Source organism: Piliocolobus tephrosceles, chromosome 7 (genome assembly GCF_002776525.5).
Source record: "Piliocolobus tephrosceles isolate RC106 chromosome 7, ASM277652v3, whole genome shotgun sequence".
Classification (NCBI taxonomy): domain Eukaryota; kingdom Metazoa; phylum Chordata; class Mammalia; order Primates; family Cercopithecidae; genus Piliocolobus; species Piliocolobus tephrosceles.
The window spans coordinates 88,831,419-88,849,359 of NC_045440.1; the positions used below are offsets into that span (position 1 = coordinate 88,831,419).

General features: G+C 34.6%; 1 protein-coding gene across 1 annotated transcript in view; it reads right to left on the reverse strand.

Annotated features, from left to right (window-relative positions):
- The window catches only part of MMP16 (matrix metallopeptidase 16), a 276,165-nt gene that overhangs the window by 14,955 nt on the left and 243,269 nt on the right, over nt 1–17,941 (reverse strand). Inside the window, exon 8 of the mRNA XM_023222878.2 lies at nt 2,472–2,622. Within this exon, the coding sequence (XP_023078646.1) occupies nt 2,472–2,622 (151 nt within the window). The remainder of the gene's footprint in view (nt 1–2,471; nt 2,623–17,941) is intronic.

The window sequence follows — 17,941 nt, forward strand, 5'->3', positions numbered from 1 at the left end:
ATATCCTGACCTTGTGATCCGCCCGCCTCGGCCTCCCAAAGCGCTGGGATTACAGACGTGAGCCACCGCGCCCAGCACGTTTAATCTTTAAACTTAAATGTTCCAATAAGAACTAAATTTTTAGAATGGGCCGGGCGCGTGGCTCAAGCCTGTAATCCCAGCACTTTGGGAGGCCGAGACGGGCGAATCATGAGGTTAGGAGATCGAGACCATCCTGGCTAACACGGTGAAACCCCGTCTCTACTAAAAAACACACACACACACACACACACACAAAAACTAGCCGGGCGTGGTGGCGGGCGCCTGTAGTCCCAGCTACTCAGGAGGCTGAGGCAGGAGAATGGCGTGAACCCGGGAGGCGGAGCTTGCAATGAGCTGAGATCCAGCCACTGCACTCCAGCATGGGCGACAGAGCAAGACTCTGTCTCAAAAAAAAAAAAAAAAAAAAAATTTTAGAATGAAAACATTTTAAATGTAATCTCTACATTTGCGGGCAAAAGAGCTATCTGATAATGAAATGGACATTTTTATTATTATCTATGAAACTTTAATTAAACTGATATATAAAAGTTCAGCTTCCATTTTCTGTCCCCTAGAAGCTAACTTCTCCAAACTGACTCCTCAGTCTTTCATTTTTGCCCTTTTTTTGAGAAAAAGAAAAAAGTGCAACTTCATATAGTACTGAGTCCTGCATGGTACTCATTCAAGCAATTAAAATCAGCTGGTGAATTTAACAACCTTAAGGGTTATACCATTTTAAAGAATATAAGTCTGCAGATTTATTTTCATTAGTGGTTACTATGCAGTGGCAATAAAGTTCTTCCCCTTTCATACTCTATTACATTGACATCCTGTTGAGAGTCATTATACTTTTTGTGGCTTTAAGTAGCATCCTCTCCTTTGATCGAATTTTTGTTTGACAGATATTTTTAATTTGTGATTTAGTAAGAAACACTATAGCACAGTCTAACTTTATTATAACGAATTAAAATCAACCAGCATTTTGCTATGGAAAAATATAGAAATATTGCATATAAAGTTAGTAAAAGAAATTTAAAAGTGTACATTCTTTTTCATGGAAGCCAATTATAGCAACTTTTGGTTCACACATAAAGCTCAATGTTTGAAACCATTTGCAATTAAAAATTGTAAATTTCCAAATAAACAAAGTTTATAGCCTTACTTACAATTTTCTCCTAAAGTTGGAGACATTGCATAGGGTTATTTTATGCTAAGATAATATGGCAAACTCAATAATGGAATGTTGGATATTGAAGACTGTACTTTATATGTGTGTATTTTTTTAAAAATTTACTAATAAATGGAAGTACAATGGCAGACTTAAGTCATCCTACAAACCAATGAAGATGACTTATGAATTTCTCATTGTGAGCTAGCTAGTAATAATGTAATTAAAATTTGATTTTTGGTTTTTGATTTAATATTTATTTAAATTAATAAAAATATAGGCTTCAACTTATATATATTCCATTTGTAATATCTGTTAACAACTGGGCAGGGCTAGGGCTATATCTGCCTAATAGCTACCATTAGGTCTTTTTTTTAAATTTTGTTTTTGTTTTTGAGACAGGGTCTCACTCTGTTGCCCAGACTAGTTTGCCTCCTGGTTCAAGTGATTCTCATGCCTCAGCCTCCCAAGTAGCTGAAATTACATGGCTGTAATTCCACGCCTGGCTAATTTTTGTATTTTTAGTAGAGACAGGGTTTTGCCACGTTGGTCAGGCTGGTCTTGAACTCCTGAGCCCAAGTGATCCACCCACCTTGGCCTCCCAAAATGCTGGGATTACAGGCATGAGCCAAAGCACTCAGCCTTACTGTAAGTTTTAAACTAACAATTCTCTTTCAATTTGTGAACTCTGTTAGTAATATCACAAAAGGAAAAAAAAAAATAAGAGAGTAAAATAGCTGGGAAAAAATATTATCCTTCAAGCTAAAAGTATTTAGCCCAGTGATAGTTTGACTATGGTATCTAAATAAATGGCTTCTTAAGAAATATAATATGTGACTAAACTGAAATTATTTGGAAGTCTTCACAATTGATTGTATACAAAATATAAAAATTTAACTTTGAATGCGAAACAACAAAAATCATGTGCTAAAAAGTATTATTTTTTTCTAAACAAAGTAAGTAAAATTTCCCCAAAAATGCATCACAAGAACACACATACACACAGCTTACATAGTATTATGGGCATGTTACAATTATGGGGAAATGAAAAAACATATGCTAGGTATACACATTCATAAGAAAGTCACCTTAGCTGAATATATTCGAGAAAGATTTATCTTAAATATTATTTGAAATATAAAACAATTTTTAATTGCATTAACTCCTGTGTTAAATCAACCAGGATTCTTCATCAACAGCTCATGCCTCTGATAGACCAGAAGTGCTGATTTTCTAAACATTAATTAATTAACTGTTTTTCTCATGAGAAGTGTATACTGACCTGTCTCCCTTGAAGAAATAGGTTTTCCCAACGTCCTCCCACCAAATGGCTGAATCAATACCATGAGGGGGAATTCCACTTCCAAGGGTTATCAAGTCATGAGGGTAACCAGGTTGAAGAGTTGTATCCTTGAACACCCAATATTTGTTACCTGTATGAAATAAGTGTAAATGCAGAATATACTAATTTAATGTCAGAAATTATAATATATCTAATTAACACAATACATTTAAAATTATTATATTAAATATACACTATACATTTAAAATTATACTAAATATATATCATATTAAATCCTTGAAATAAGTTATTAGTGTCCCATCTTGAATATTAATGTTATCTTTGAAATATCATTCACAAGTGGATATAATGAACACTACTTATTAATATAAAAATATAACCAAAATTTGTGAGTGAATTTAAAAAATAAAATAGATCTACAACTTCACCATAAAGAAACAATTCTAAATCAAGGATGAAGGATTCTTCCCCTAGGAATTAGAGGTCCTACTTTTTTTCAAGGCTAAATCATTCCTGTATTTTGAGCAACGGGTATGCCCTCAGATTGACTTAGTGATTATAACCTCTACTCGACTGAAACACTTCCTTTGGGCTGGTCGTTTCCTCTGATTATATAAATGTTCACAAGTCTCCCTAGTCTTATACATTCATCCTCCCTTGACCTCATGCCCTCTTCTGTTAACTCTATTCCAGTCTTTAAGAGTGGTAACTGAGGGGAGGAAAATTTTAACTTTAACCATGTTTGGAATTTCTGGAGCATGGCATGATGATACTAAAAAGCAGACAAGAGCAGACAGGTTTTAGTCAGTTGCATTGCTATTTGACAATTCTCTACAGACAGCACATTTCCTCATGCCCTCCCTGTGCCCCTGGCTGACTGCACCCACCACTTCCCTTTCTGGTATGCCTATCAAGTTTCAGTCCACTAAGCTTTTTGTTCTGGAGTCACCAATGCCCTCCAACTAAACAATTTTCCACTCTTATCTATTGACACAATTGACCACCTTAAGTACTTTCCTCCCTGAGCTGCCAGAAAACTATTTTCTTTTGTTTTGTTTGTTCTCTAGCTGCTCCTTTCTGGGCTTACTGTATTGTACTCAGCCTTTGAATGTTATTGTTTCCTAGGATTACGTTCTCTGCTTTCTTCTCTTCTTATCCTAAATAAGGAAGGGTCACAAACTCAAATAACTACAGGGGCCAGGTTAGGGATGATAGTAGTAGTGCAGTATCTACACTAATATTGAGATATTTCCAAAAAAGTCAGTAAATATCTATTACCCTAAAGGCATATTTCCCTCCTTCCCCAAGTCCTCTTCTCCTGGGCCGTTCTATGATCCAGCATCATCTTGGATCTCTGGCACCTTCTGGGGTTAACATCTGGCAAAGTAAGGTATCCCAACGTCCTTTCTACAATATTTCAAAACCACCCATAGATAAGGACTATGATAAACCATAGCTTTCATGTGATGCCTAAGGTTATTCAAAAAATTTAAAACATGTGCTCTCTTAACACAAAATAAGCTAACAAAAACCACACATCCTTAGGTTAAATTTAGTTAGGAGTTTCTAGTTTGTAACCATGGGTAATCTCATTTACTTCGAGACCTACTAACATTTGATACCATTTGAGTTAAAACAATATTTACTGGGTATCTTCAAGCATCCCAAGTATCATACCAGGTACTCAGGATACTGAAGAGGATAAGACAGACCTGATTGCTACCCTGATCATCCTACATGACAGCAGAAGAGGCAGATGAAAACCAAATATGTGCACATGGATAACTGTAGTAATTCAAAACCTAGTGAAGTCTAGGAAAAAAAAAAAAAAAAAAAAACAGGTTGAGAAAAAAAATAAAGGGAACGTACTTTAAGTAAAAAGGTCAGAAAGACCTCTCTGAAGAAATACAACAAAATCTAAAGAAAGAGAAAGTAATAAATATGCAAAGAATATTGGGAAGTGCATTCAGAGCAGAGGACAGTTTGGGATGATCAACGAATTGAAAGCAGATCTGTAATTTGTAATAAGCAAGGACAAAATCTTTGAAAATGAACATAATGAGTTGAAATCTTATTTAGAGTGTACTGGAGGCCATCAAGGAGATGAAATTTGTGTTGGGTTGTGATTGGTTTTATATACTAAAATGATTTTTGGTGAAAAATGGATTATAAAGGGAAGAATGAAAACAAGATGACCCATCGAGAGTCTTTGGTAAGAATTAATTGAATCATTCACTCAATAATTACTCAGTACATGTACCAGGCACTATTGTAGGCACTACAGATAGAGAAGTGAAGCAGAAGGTCAACATCTCTATCTCATGAAACTTAGATATTAGCGAGTGAGTATGGAAATATTGACTTGAATCAAACAGATAAATAAATTAAAACTTCAGAAAGCAAAGCGCTATATAAATAGAGAACGAAAAAAGATATTAAGGTGACAGTGATGGGATGGGGCTACTTTGTATTAGACACAGGAAAGATCTCTTTATTCAACTGTGACATATTATTCAAGGGAGCCAGACCACTGAAGATTGTTTGAGGTAAAGGAAACATAAAGAATAAATGTCATAATGGGAAGAAGCTTGTTGTGTGGTTAGAAGAGAGTGTGATAGGAGTGTATAATGATAGAGGTGAGGATCATGTAACCCATGTAGGAGTTGAATTTTATTCTAAATGAAATAGGAAGTCATTGAATAGTTAAATCAAAAAGTTCTTTGGTAGTGGTTTGGACCAATACAGCAGAAATAGAGATAGAAAGGATAAAATAAAGTCAGGACATATTTTGGATATGGAATTGATAGGCATTGCTGAAGGAAATAAGATAAAGATAATATTAAGAATGATCTTCAAGTTCTAGCTTGTGCAGACAAGTGAATAACAGTGTTATTTCATAAGACAAGACTAAAGGTGAGTGGGAGGTTTAAATCAAGGGTCTGAGATATCAGTGAGATATCTACATAAAGAAGTCATGTAGACAACCAGGTATGTCAGTTTGAAAATACGTTTGTAAGACACAAGCCTACACGTGGCATTTAGGATAAATTTAGGATGTGTTGAGATTATCCTGGGAAAAGTACATACAGAAGATAAAGAGTAACCATAACTGGACTTCTAGTAATCTATGACCATTAGGAATGATCACATAAAGGAAGAGGGAAGAGGAGGCACATGAGGAGAAAGAAAAGGCAGTGTTGAAGACAAAAGTAAAAGAAAATGTCAGAAGCCAAAAAGAAAAAAATGTAGTCATAAATGACTATCTCTGATCCAAATATCTCTTGAAAGCCAACCAGTATCCATAGTTATATGACGGGATTTTCTACAAAGTTCAGATCTGAGCTCATCTGAAAACCTTTCTTATTTTCCCTCTTTGGGTAGATGGAATGCTAGTTACTCTGTGGATGATATCAGAAACCTCCTTGTTCATTATTTTCCATATTTAATGGATCATTAAATACATTCAGCTGATTTCAATTCCTAACTCTCACTTAGAACTGTCCTTTGAAGGTTGTTCTTTTTTACCAATGGTCCTTTCCATCATCCCTTTCATCGTTCCTTCTAAAGGTAATTGCTTTGTCCACAAGCTGTAAAGTAGGTGTCATTGTTCTCCAAATCCACTCTCTATACTATCACTGTAAGACTGGAGCCAGTCAAAATGCTGTGCTGCAGAGTAAGCTATGGAGACATGGCTTCATCTGATAAGTAGAGATAAGCAGAACCATCCATGTTTCTCTCTTGGGAGGATGACCCAGAGAATACTGAGAGATTTTTCCCTCTCAGCAGGGGAAATTGACTATTTTTATATAATATGAAGCCTGAGAAGCCAACATGGCCAGAGGAAGCAGATATTATGAGGAGGCAGAAATTGAATAAAAGAGATGGACTGAAAGAGAAAAGAATGAAAAGAGAAAAGTGATGCAAGGAGCGAAGCTATGAATGGGAGAGGGACCCTGGCTGTCTGAGTTCCTGTTACACACCCACTGCTTACCATAAGTTCCCCATAAGCTCAATTAACCTTACAGGGTTTATTTTTCTTTTAACTGAATGAGACTGTTCAATGTAAAATTGTGAACAATCAAATATCATGTAAGTTATTAGGTGCATCTGAGCCCAAGCCTGTTGGCCAGAATCCTGGCTCTAGCCAATGGTACCATGCTGTCTTCCAGCCATGAGATTTAAGAGAAACCTGTTTATTTCCTAGCTTACATTATTTCAACAGTTCCCTTTCTCATTTTCCTGTCTCCAGTCAGTCTCCCTTTTATCTGTCCTCCACAAAGTCAACAAAGGGATTTCTTGAAAATGCATACTTGATTTTTGCCTCTCTTTTGTTTAAAATTTTCAGTGTTTTCTCACTGCATTCAGGATAAAACCCAAATTCATTATATGTCATTTCAAGGCTCCTTTCAGTATGGGTGTCTTATCTCATCTACATTCCACTTATCTCCATTTATGGAAAACTAGGATGACACTTTCAAAACTTAGCTTAGCACGATTTCTCTGAAAAACATTTCCTATCTGAGTATGGTGGGCACTTTACATTGTCAAAGTACCAGCAATTTACCTTGATCTTATTACTTAGTACATTGTACCCTGATGAATCACAAGCCTGCCACCCACTTTAGAGTGTGAGTAACTTGAGGAAAAATGCTACATCGAACACATTATTTTCCTGCAGCACCTCATATATAGTGCTTGGAAAGTAGGTGCTTAATAAAAAGTTACTGATGCAAAGAACCATGTTTAGTATTACACAACTACTCAAATATAGGACCAAAAATCTAACAAAAGGCACAATAAAGGCTACATAAATACCACTGAGGGCATTACTTTGGAATCTTGTTAGTACAGCAGGAAAGAAAAATGTTATAACCACTAGCAAGAGTGAGAAAATATAAGGCATGCTCTGGTATTGTGCTGAAAAATCATTTATTTAAGTGATTATATTTAACCAAGTGTTGGGAAATACGGTCAGAAAAATGCAAACTTACTCTCAGCCCTTGTATAATCTGAATATTACACACACACACACACACACACACACACACCCCTCATCCCAAAGGCCCAGATCACTTCCTTGCCAGAGTCAGTGAGTTGAAAAATCCAGAAAGCGGTTTCATAGCATGCTCTATATTTTAATCAAATCTCTGTGGCATTTAAAATAGAAAGTTTTAAAACAATAGAAAAAAGAGAGAGAAAGGCCTTTTCTGTTGGCTTATACCTCAGTGACATATTGCATCCTTTGCTTTCATCTCCTTTTTAATTAGGAAGGAGTATGCAGTTTCAATGCCTCTCATGCTAGCTATTTAGGGTACATCTTGTGTCAGCTCAACTCAGTTGGTTGTCCTTCAAGCAGAAGCACTCTAGTATGCTTTCGATCACTTCCTTTTGCAGCTCCTAAACTTGATTATCATTTGCATGATAATTTCTTCCAGGCTTTTTTCAGTGATGACACTAGGCTCATCAATAACCAGGATGCCCTGGTGCATGGAGCAGGAGAAATGGTTCACAGAAGCTTAGTTTATTGTTGTAGTCCTGGTGTCTCAGTAGAGGATAATGTGTGAAAAAAGAAAAGGAATTACTGTTCTTATAGAAAATTGTTATTATTCTACTTAAGAAACTGTTATTGTTGCTGTTTTTAAAAACTATGCATTGAAAATACTTTCCTGTACTGTTGGTCTAGTATTTTCCATAAACAAAAGGGAGAAATAATCAGTCTTTCACTTTTTAATGATTAAGTCCTTTGTATAAAACAGCTCAATTAGCTTTTTTTTTTAACCTGCTAGGAAAAATGCACTTATATTCCCTTTATGAAAACAAAGCAAAATAGACAGCTTATCAGCAAACATTTGCTGTAAAGTTGCATGACGGAATTCCAGTAGTTACTCACACAAAATTAAGAAATACCACCATGCCTGCTGAGTATGTGGCATAAAATTCAAGGAAATAACTCAATAATAATTATGAATGGTAACATTTAATTTTCTGAGTGTTTATTGAGAAAATACAATTATACAGTTACTTTTATATCCTGATGAGTTAAGATTTTCATATGAAAAAACTGAAATGACTTTGTTTCCATTTTTTAGTTTTCCAGTTAAATATGTAAGATTTATATTCAACTCTTTTTACTGTACATATGACAGGTAGTTTTTTAACTACCCTACCATCAGACAGTCTGATTCTCAAGGAAAATATTGCCTTTTTGGCAGAATGTAAGTATTCCCTGGATTTCAGATGAGGTTGACATATTCTGGAGCAAGTGGAAAAAACTAGTTCTTACCGACATTGTACTTGGCAGAATGCAGAGGGAAAATATCAACAAGTTAGAATTAAAGACCAAAAGGTTTTCTAAACAGAATAGCTTTAAAAATGTTTAGAGTTGGAGAGGACTTTACAGATCATCTACTGCAGTGATTTTTCAGTGAAATTCATCTATCCATCCATCTATTCAATGGATGGATGACATTCAATCATCCATTTATTCCATCTATTCATCCATCTATTCTCCTATTCAATGTCTGTTTATTATGAGCCTATTATAGTCTGTCACTCAACTAGGAGCTGCAGAAACACTGATGAAGGCAACACAAAAAGTTCCTGGCCCTTGTGGAACAGACTAGCAGAGAAGATAGACAGTAAACAAATAATCCCAAAAAGAATTTTTAAATTAAATGCTGTTCCTATCAGGAAACATGCAGTATCTAATAACCTCTTTTTTTTTTTTCAGAAGGACAATGCTTACTCTGGAGGTTAAGATTTCTACCTGCTTTTTGACACCCTTGAATTGAGCCACTGTTAATGATGGGAGTGCATTATATTGTTCAGATGTACTGGATCAGAAAAGTGGCTGAGAATCCAGCCTAACGCATTTGCTTATTTTACAGGTCAAAGAAGTGGTGTGTCTAAAGCCACATCGCCAGGTGTTAATAGGTTTGTACTGCAGTCCAGGCCTCTTGATTCAGTGCTTATCTTACTATCCAAAATTGATTCTCAGAACAGAACGAGTTCACACTCTGGCTTTCAGAATTGCTAATGATTCCCTGCTTCTTCCCTCCTTTATCAACTAATCACCAAACATTTTCAATGAGAGTGTTTATTAATTAACCCACTGTATTCAGCTCATGCTTGTTCACTGTATCCTGAGTAGTCAGATATCCTTTGTGCCTTATTACTAAAGAAATTAAAAAAAAATCAACTGTATTTTTGTCTTCTCAAAACTATTCATACATTGATATTTTGTGTCTACTATTACAACAGTGGTCAGTAAACAAGGACCACTAGCTGCCACCTGTTCCTGTAAATAACACTTTGCCAGCAAACAGCCACACCTATTTATTTACATATTGCGTATGGCTGCTTTTACCTTGCAATGAAAGAGTTTAGTAGTTAATGACAGAGTCCATATGGTCCACAAAGCAGAAAGTATTTACTATGTAGTCTTTTATAGAAAAGATTAGAAAACAAATTCCTTAATGGTTTTTCTTCATAACACAGAAGTCTGAGCATAGAATCACCAGTAAATACTGTTTATTGGGCTGATTACTGTTCATCATTTATATATTCTTTGAGAAAACATCAGGGAATTTAAAAAAGTGTTATAAAGAATTGATATTTTATTTGTTAGATTATGTTATTTAATGGGGCATTCAATAGCTTTGAAGTCAGAACTAGGGGGTCACAGCTCTACCAATAACTAGCTGTAAGATCCTGGGCAAGTCATGAATCTGAGCTTTCTTTTCATAATTTGTACATAGGATGCTAACTTAATGCTCGCTTGGAATTCTGGAAATAATGAGAGATCAAATACATTCACACTGTATGTACCCCAGGATGTCCCAATAAATGGTTATAACACAGTATTTCACTGATCAAATTTGCTTATCACCTACTCAAATAAATAAATGATACCAATAATAAACAATTAAATAACACTAATCTCTTATTTGGGCTCAATATTTGGAATATGTTTTGATTTCTATATTGTTTATAGGTAGGTTGCTCAGGAAATTTGAATAAATGCTCAACTCTTGAGGTCATATGACTTTTTGTTAGCAGCATTTTGTTTTCCAGATTCCACAATATTATCCAGTAAGCAGAGAATTTTGAATGTTTATGCAAGTGTGCTTGCCACTGAGGTGTGCAGCTCAGGTCTTCCTTAGAGAAAGAAACTATCATCAGCTGAGCGCCTTTGGGTCTGATGCACCAATTGGGCCAAGGCTACACTCTTCTTCAGCAGCCTCCCACCAAAGACTGTGCACAGCAGAGTACTAAAGCCTGGCCATTTTTGCTCTGTATGCAAGTCCTCTAAGAGACATTCTTTGATCTGAAGCTTGGCATCGGGTTCACCAAGACTTTGTCACCTGCTAATCCTGCCTTGTCCCCTTTAATCTTTCATATATTTATCTTCTTCCCTGACAAACCACTCAACCTCCTAACTTGGTCTCAGTGTCTGCTTCCTGGGGAACTCAAAGGGGCACAACAAACAAAGTTGTGTTATAACAGTTTTTGAAAATGAGGAAAACTTTTAGATACACAAGTAATATTGATAGGAAAATACTGCAGCTTTAAATATAAATGAAAATAGACATAATAAAAATATACAATAGAGTTTTTGAATCATTATAATAAGTAGAGGTATATTAGCAACAAGAGTTTCAAATATTAAACATTTGGACCTATGTTTTAGATGATCATTTCAACATACAACAAAACCACTAATACTAAAATTCTATAAATATTTATAATTCAAAAAATAGCACTATTCGCTTAGTCTAAATCTATTTTCACGTATACCAAGACTACTAAATATAAATTCCTTAATCTAGTATAACATCTTTTACATAACTTTTCTGTTATATCCTATAAAGAAATGAATAATCATTGTATTCACCTATTTATAGAAAATATTTCTTTTAGGTTACCTATTTATTGTACTATGTAAGAAACAATGTATTTCGACCTCAAATGAACTTCATGAATACTCGCTAAACCTTTCAAGAAAAATAATTTGTGAGCAGCATAAAGAAATTGCCGGTTTATGAGTACTCATTTGAAATAACATAACAATTAAATTCATATAAACCATTTCTTAACAAACAGTTCTTTTCTTTGCCATTTTCCAGCACCAAGTATTTTAGATAACTCCTCTCTTTTGATACACATCTTCTGTATGCCATTTTTATTCCCAAATTTTATTGCCGTCCTCTTTTCTGTCTCATATATTTTAGTTTCTATTCCATAAGTGATTTGTGTCTCTTGAAATGAAACTGCTAACCAGGGTAATAAGTACTGCTTAAAGTTGTTAAGTGATAGCACTAATTTGAATTTTGAGACAACTTTTCAACTACTTGATTTTATTTTGACTGTTACGGATTCTGACAACACTAGCATCTTTGTTTTAAAATTTGTTTCCAATTCTTGAAAGAGATTTTACCAGCTCAATTTTCAAGACAGCTTTTTTGATACTATTATCTCATGACCATTCAATCTTAACATGCCTAGTAATTGAGAATGTATACTTGGCTTGATTATGTTTCTAAAATGTTACTCTTTATATGGGATATACCTGAGTGATGGAAAGATAGCTAACTAGCACAAAGTGTGGAGTACATTCAGTTGCTGGAAAAAAAAGCATATTACTTCCTTGAGGTGTGTTACATTTTCTATTTCTGGGTCTCTCTAAGTAAAAAAAAAAAAAAAAAAAAAAAAAAAAAAACATGAGCATAAAGGAGAACGACTCAGTGTTACTTACTAAATATCAAATAGAGGAATAAATGGGTCTATTCAGCCATCACAACTGTAAATGGTGCTAAGTGATAGTCACATACACCAAACCAAAAAGCTGGCTGACTTTCAGTAAGAAAGGCCTGTGGGTTTGTACATCTCTACTCTCACTCGATAGCCCTTACAGCAAGCAACTTAATCAGTGAAGGGAGACATTATACACTGGCTTCTTTAAAAAAACAAAAACAAAAAAAAAAAAATCCACCCACACACATATGTCTACATATGTGAGGTTGAAAGAAAAAGTATCTAAAATACTTGTCTACTTACTTGTACCTATAGTCATTTCACAAAAATTTGAGGGATCTGATACAAAATGTGATACAAAGATAAAACATAAATTAAAAACAAACAAAAATAAGATGAGAAATTACAGAGCAAAAATAAAACACAGATCAACAATATAAAATAACAGTGACAAAATTATTCAAAATTTGGGCATCAAAATTTTTTGGTAGCTATTTCCAAGATAAACACTTAGGAGAGAATACTTTATAATCATTATAGGTTGTAGCATCTAAAATTAAATTGAGATCATAGAGTATTTATAATATTTCTTCAGAAAGTGTATGAGTTATTTACTAAGACTTAATTGATTAAATTTTCTTTCTACTATTGTCAAGAACACTAAAACTTTAAGCTAGAGGGGAAAGTTGCTGCGGGATGAATGCATCTCAGCTATGAGGGTACATTGCACTTGATTACCAATGGGCTCAACTAAGAAACTAAAACTGAAATAGTACTAATTTGGATATTCATAATTACATGCTCTGGAATAATGAAGCAATCAAATTGTACTACCTATGTCATCAGTATATTTAAATGTATGAAATATTTGCATAATGTATTCCAACATAAATTTATGTGCTTAGTAAAGCTTCTTGTTAAAAAAAAAAAATCTTTTTGTGGTATAACTGACATTCAATAAATTTAATGTGTATAATTTATTAAGTTTTGACATGTACATACCTATCAAAGTATTGACATAATCAAGAAAATGATCATTTCATCATTCTGAGAAGTTTTCTTCATGCCCAACTCTTGCCTTCCCCCAGGGAGCCAATGAGGCACTTTTTATCACTATACGTCAGTTTGTATTTTCTAAAATTTAACACAAATGCTATAATACAGTATGTACTCTTGTTTTGTCTCAGTTATTTCACTCAGCAAAATTATTTTGAGCTTCATCCATTTTGTAATGTGAATCAGTATTTCATTCCTTTTTATTGCTGAATAGTCTTTCATTATATGGATATATCACAGTTTATTCATTTACCTGTTGAGAATATCTGAATTATTTCCAGTTTTGTGTTATCACAAATATAGCTGCTTTGAATAGTCATGTAGAGGTCTTTGCTTACACATGTTTTCATTTTTCTTGGGAAAATACCAAGGGGTAAAATGACTAGATTATACAGTAGTTGTATATTTTACTCTTAAAGAAAACTGCCAAAATGTTTTCCAGAGTACACAATTTTACTTTCTATTAGCAATATATGACAGTTACAGTTCCTTCATAATCCTGCCAACACTTGGTATGGTCAGTCTTATATATTAGTCATTCTATCAGGTTTGTAGTGGTATTTCATTGTGGTTTTAATTTACATTTCCCTAATGACTAATAATGTAAAGCATCTTTTCATGAGCTCATTTGACATCCATCTATGATCCTTGTAAAGCTTCTGTTCAACACTTTTTGCTCACTTTTATTGAGTTGTTTGTTTTCTTTGTATTGAGTTTTGAGTGTTCTTTATATATTGTGAATAAAAATCCTTCATCATATACTTGGCTTACACTTGCACTGAATGAAGCCTAATCTGAGGCTTTTTATTCCCTTAAAAGTGTCTTTGAAGATAATTTTTAAATTAAGTCTGATATATCAATTTTTCTTTTATAAATTATGATTTTGCATAATATCTAAGAAATATTTGCACAGATCAAGGTCACAAACTTTTGTATCCTATGTTTTATCTAGAAGTTTTATAGATTCAGCCCTCACATTTAGGTTAGGACCATATTTTTGTATAGTACAGGGTGTGAATCGGAGGTTTGTTTGTTTGTTTTTTTTTTTTTTACATGTATCTTTGTCAAAAATTACTTGTCCATGTATGTTTTCAGTCTTGACTATTATAGCTTTAAAATAAGACTTGAAGTCAGGTAGTATTTTCCTTTTTCTTTCTTTGTTTTTGTTTTTCTTTTGTTTGTTTGTTTTTGAGACAGAGTCTTGTTCTATCACTCAGGCTGGAGCGCAGGGGCATGATCTCGGCTTACTGCAACCTCTGCCTCTTGGGGTCAAGAGATTTTCTTGTCTCAGTCTCCCAAGTGGCTGGAATTGCAGGAGCCTGCCACCACACCTGGCTGATTTTTATATTTTTAGTAGAGTACTAAAGTACTCTACTCTAATCCTCCCAAAGTACTGGGATTACAGGTGTGAGCCACCTAACCTGGCCAAAATCAAGTAGTATTTCCAAAGTGGTTTTGTCTATAACAGGCCTTTTGTATTTGTATATATGAATTTTAGAATCAGCTTGACCATTACTACAAAAGTGCCTGTACGTATTTTGATTGGGATTGCAATGAATGTTGACATAAATCTGGTGATAAATGTCATTGTAATAATACTGAGCCCTCTGACCCATGAATGAGACATATCTGTCCAGTTATTTAGGCCTCTTTACTTTCATTTAGTAGTGTTTTGTTGTTTTCAATGTAGAGGTCATGCACATTTTTTTGCAGATTGATTCCTCAGTATTTGGTGTTTTTGAATGCAATTGTAAATGGCCTTTTATTTTAAAATTTCAGTTCCTGATTGTTCTTTGTTAGTATGTGATGGGAGATAATTCTTCACAGGTCTTGTGCTTTTCAGTTTGTTTTGAGAGCAGAGGCACTGACTGCCTTTGTTCTAGAATCCATTTCCAATGATATTTGTAGAGCCAACCATCTTGGATTATAGATACAGTGTCTCCCTTCACCTCACAGGAAAGATTTGTTTACTGTCCAGTATGATAAAGAAAATATCTCCTTTCAGTGAAAAATTTGGGCAGGCTTGTTGCTAATTATAGAAAATTTAGGTACTTTAATTCATGGCTTCTTTCCTGCAATGAGACTACTTTCATGTAAGGTGTCATCTTTTAGTATCACACTTTTAAAACTGGGGTTTAGGGAACAAGTACAGATGACTATACTACGGCTACTGCTTTGGATTTCCATCCTTTTCTCTGACTCAGGAATCTCATGTCTTCTGTCAACATCCATGAACATGAGGCAGGCTAACAGGCTTTTATTAGCTTACAAATAAGATAAAATCTCAGATCCTTTATAGTTCTTGAAAATATACAGAAATACAATTAAATGTTTATTAATGTTTTTGCATCTTGTAACTTTGAGAGACTCACTTATCAATTCTGGAAGCTTTTTGGTTGACTGCAATCCTCTCTCTTTCTACACAGACAATTACATCCATGGATACAGTTTTACTTCTGTTTCATATCAGTCATGCTGTCTATAAATACAGCTTTGTTTCTTTCTTTCCAATCTAAATTATTTTTATTTATTTCACTAGATAAAACTTGTTACAATGTCGAACAGACCTGATATAAACATCCTTGTCTTGTTCCTGATCTTCTGGGGTATGCAAGATACTGTGAATTTTACCTTGTTGGGTCACTATCTCTGTATCCCTATAAATATTCTTGAGCTGTGTTCTAGGAATGTTATTTGGAAACCATTTGATGGCTTCAGGTCTTACTTTGAAGATTTGTTAAGTGGAATCCAAGCAGGGATATTTCTAGGATAGTTATTCCCCACAACTGAAGTAAGGCCCTTTTCAATACTCGATCCAATGCCTATGAACAGGTGGTTGGGGGCAGCAGGTACTATGGCCCTCCGTGAGTGTCAGGTACTGCTCCTTGTATTCCCACTGATTGGTTCCTTTTCTAGATTTAAGTAGTTTCCTTGCAGACATGAGTTGACCAATAATCTCTCCAATATGTATGGGGGTCCATCTGCTAATCTCTGGGCCCTCTTGTGCAGCTCTCTCCTCTACGTTACTTTCTCCTGTACACTGAAGCCACCTTGTTCTCCCTGAACTCCCAGCCCTGTCTCTTCAACTGAGGAAGTCTTTTGAGCTCTGCCTGGGTTTCCCTACCTTGTGCCACAGCCTGTAAATTATTCAGATGGGAAGCTATGGTAATTTCAGGACTCATCTCCCTTTATTTCCTGACTCTCAGGATTCAATGTCCTCTGTTTCTTGATACCCAGTGTCTCTGAAAATCATTTTTTAATATAATTTGTCAATTTTTTATTTGTTTCAGGAAGAAAGATAAATCTGATCCCCATTATTACCTGTTGGTTGGAAGCAGAATCTACCATTATAGTATACTATTATGTGATATATTATATTATATTCTGATATACCATACTTTAACATACCAAAAAGCAGTAAGATTATGTTCAGAATATAGAATTGGACACATATATAAAGGACAAGTTTTATGTTTTCATAATTTATATACTGACAACTCCCACTTCATATGATGTACATGTGCACATATAATTTTGCCCAAGTTCAAAAAATATCTAAATTACACCAAAATACAAATATTTATTTATTTATTTATTGAGACAGAGTCTCACTCTGTTGCCCAGGCTGGAGTGCAGTGGCACAATCTCGGCTCACTGCAAGCTCCACCTCCTGAGTTCACGCCATTCTCCTGCCTCAGCCTCTCCAGTAGCTGGGACTACAGGCACCTGCCACTATGCCCGGCTAATTTTTGTATTTTTAATAGAGACAGGGTTTCACCATGTTAGCCAGGATGGTCTCGATCTCCTGACCTCGTGATCTGCCAGCCTTGGCCTCCCAAAGTGCTGGGATTACAGGCGTGAGCCACTGCACCCAGTCAAAATATAAATTTTTAATTGTATCTAATGGTTTCTCATTCTTCTTAAGATTTATAAAAGTTCAAACAAACAAGACATGTTATATTTATGTTTATATTACTAACACAATAGCTGTACTTTATAACTAAACAGTCATTTATACATATAGTTGAATCCACATCTTCAAATTCTTATGCAAAATGAAATCAAGGTTAATACCAAGTACCTTTAGGAAATACACAGTTAAATATATTTATGTCCAAATGTGGACTTTAGTTAAATAGGGGAATAAAAGATGAAGCTACTCAAATACATAATAACTGTCTAGTATAGATTAGAAGAAGAAAAAAACAAAACAGATGATCTCTGTAAAGAGAGAGAAGAAGAAAACAAAGAAATAACGTAAGGCAAAGAGGCTAAATAAAAGAGTAAATTAAAGAAGAATAACATCTAAATCACTAGTAACAAGAGTCTAATATGGCTGGTATAGGTTGAGACCAACTTGTACAAGGCTATAAGTACAGGTTGGGGCTTGAATGTTATTCTTGGTTCATTCAATCAATCTTTATTGAGTGTTTACTATATTCCAGGTATTGTTTAAGATAACAAACTATGACCACAGCCTGCTTCTGTATGGGCCATGGTCTAAGAATACTTTTTTTATTTTTAAAGTTAGAACATAACACATACAAAAAACAAAGAAAGGTATACAATAGAGATCATATGGGCTGCAAAACCTAAAATATTAACTATTTTGTCATTACAGAAAAAGTCTGTCAAAGCCC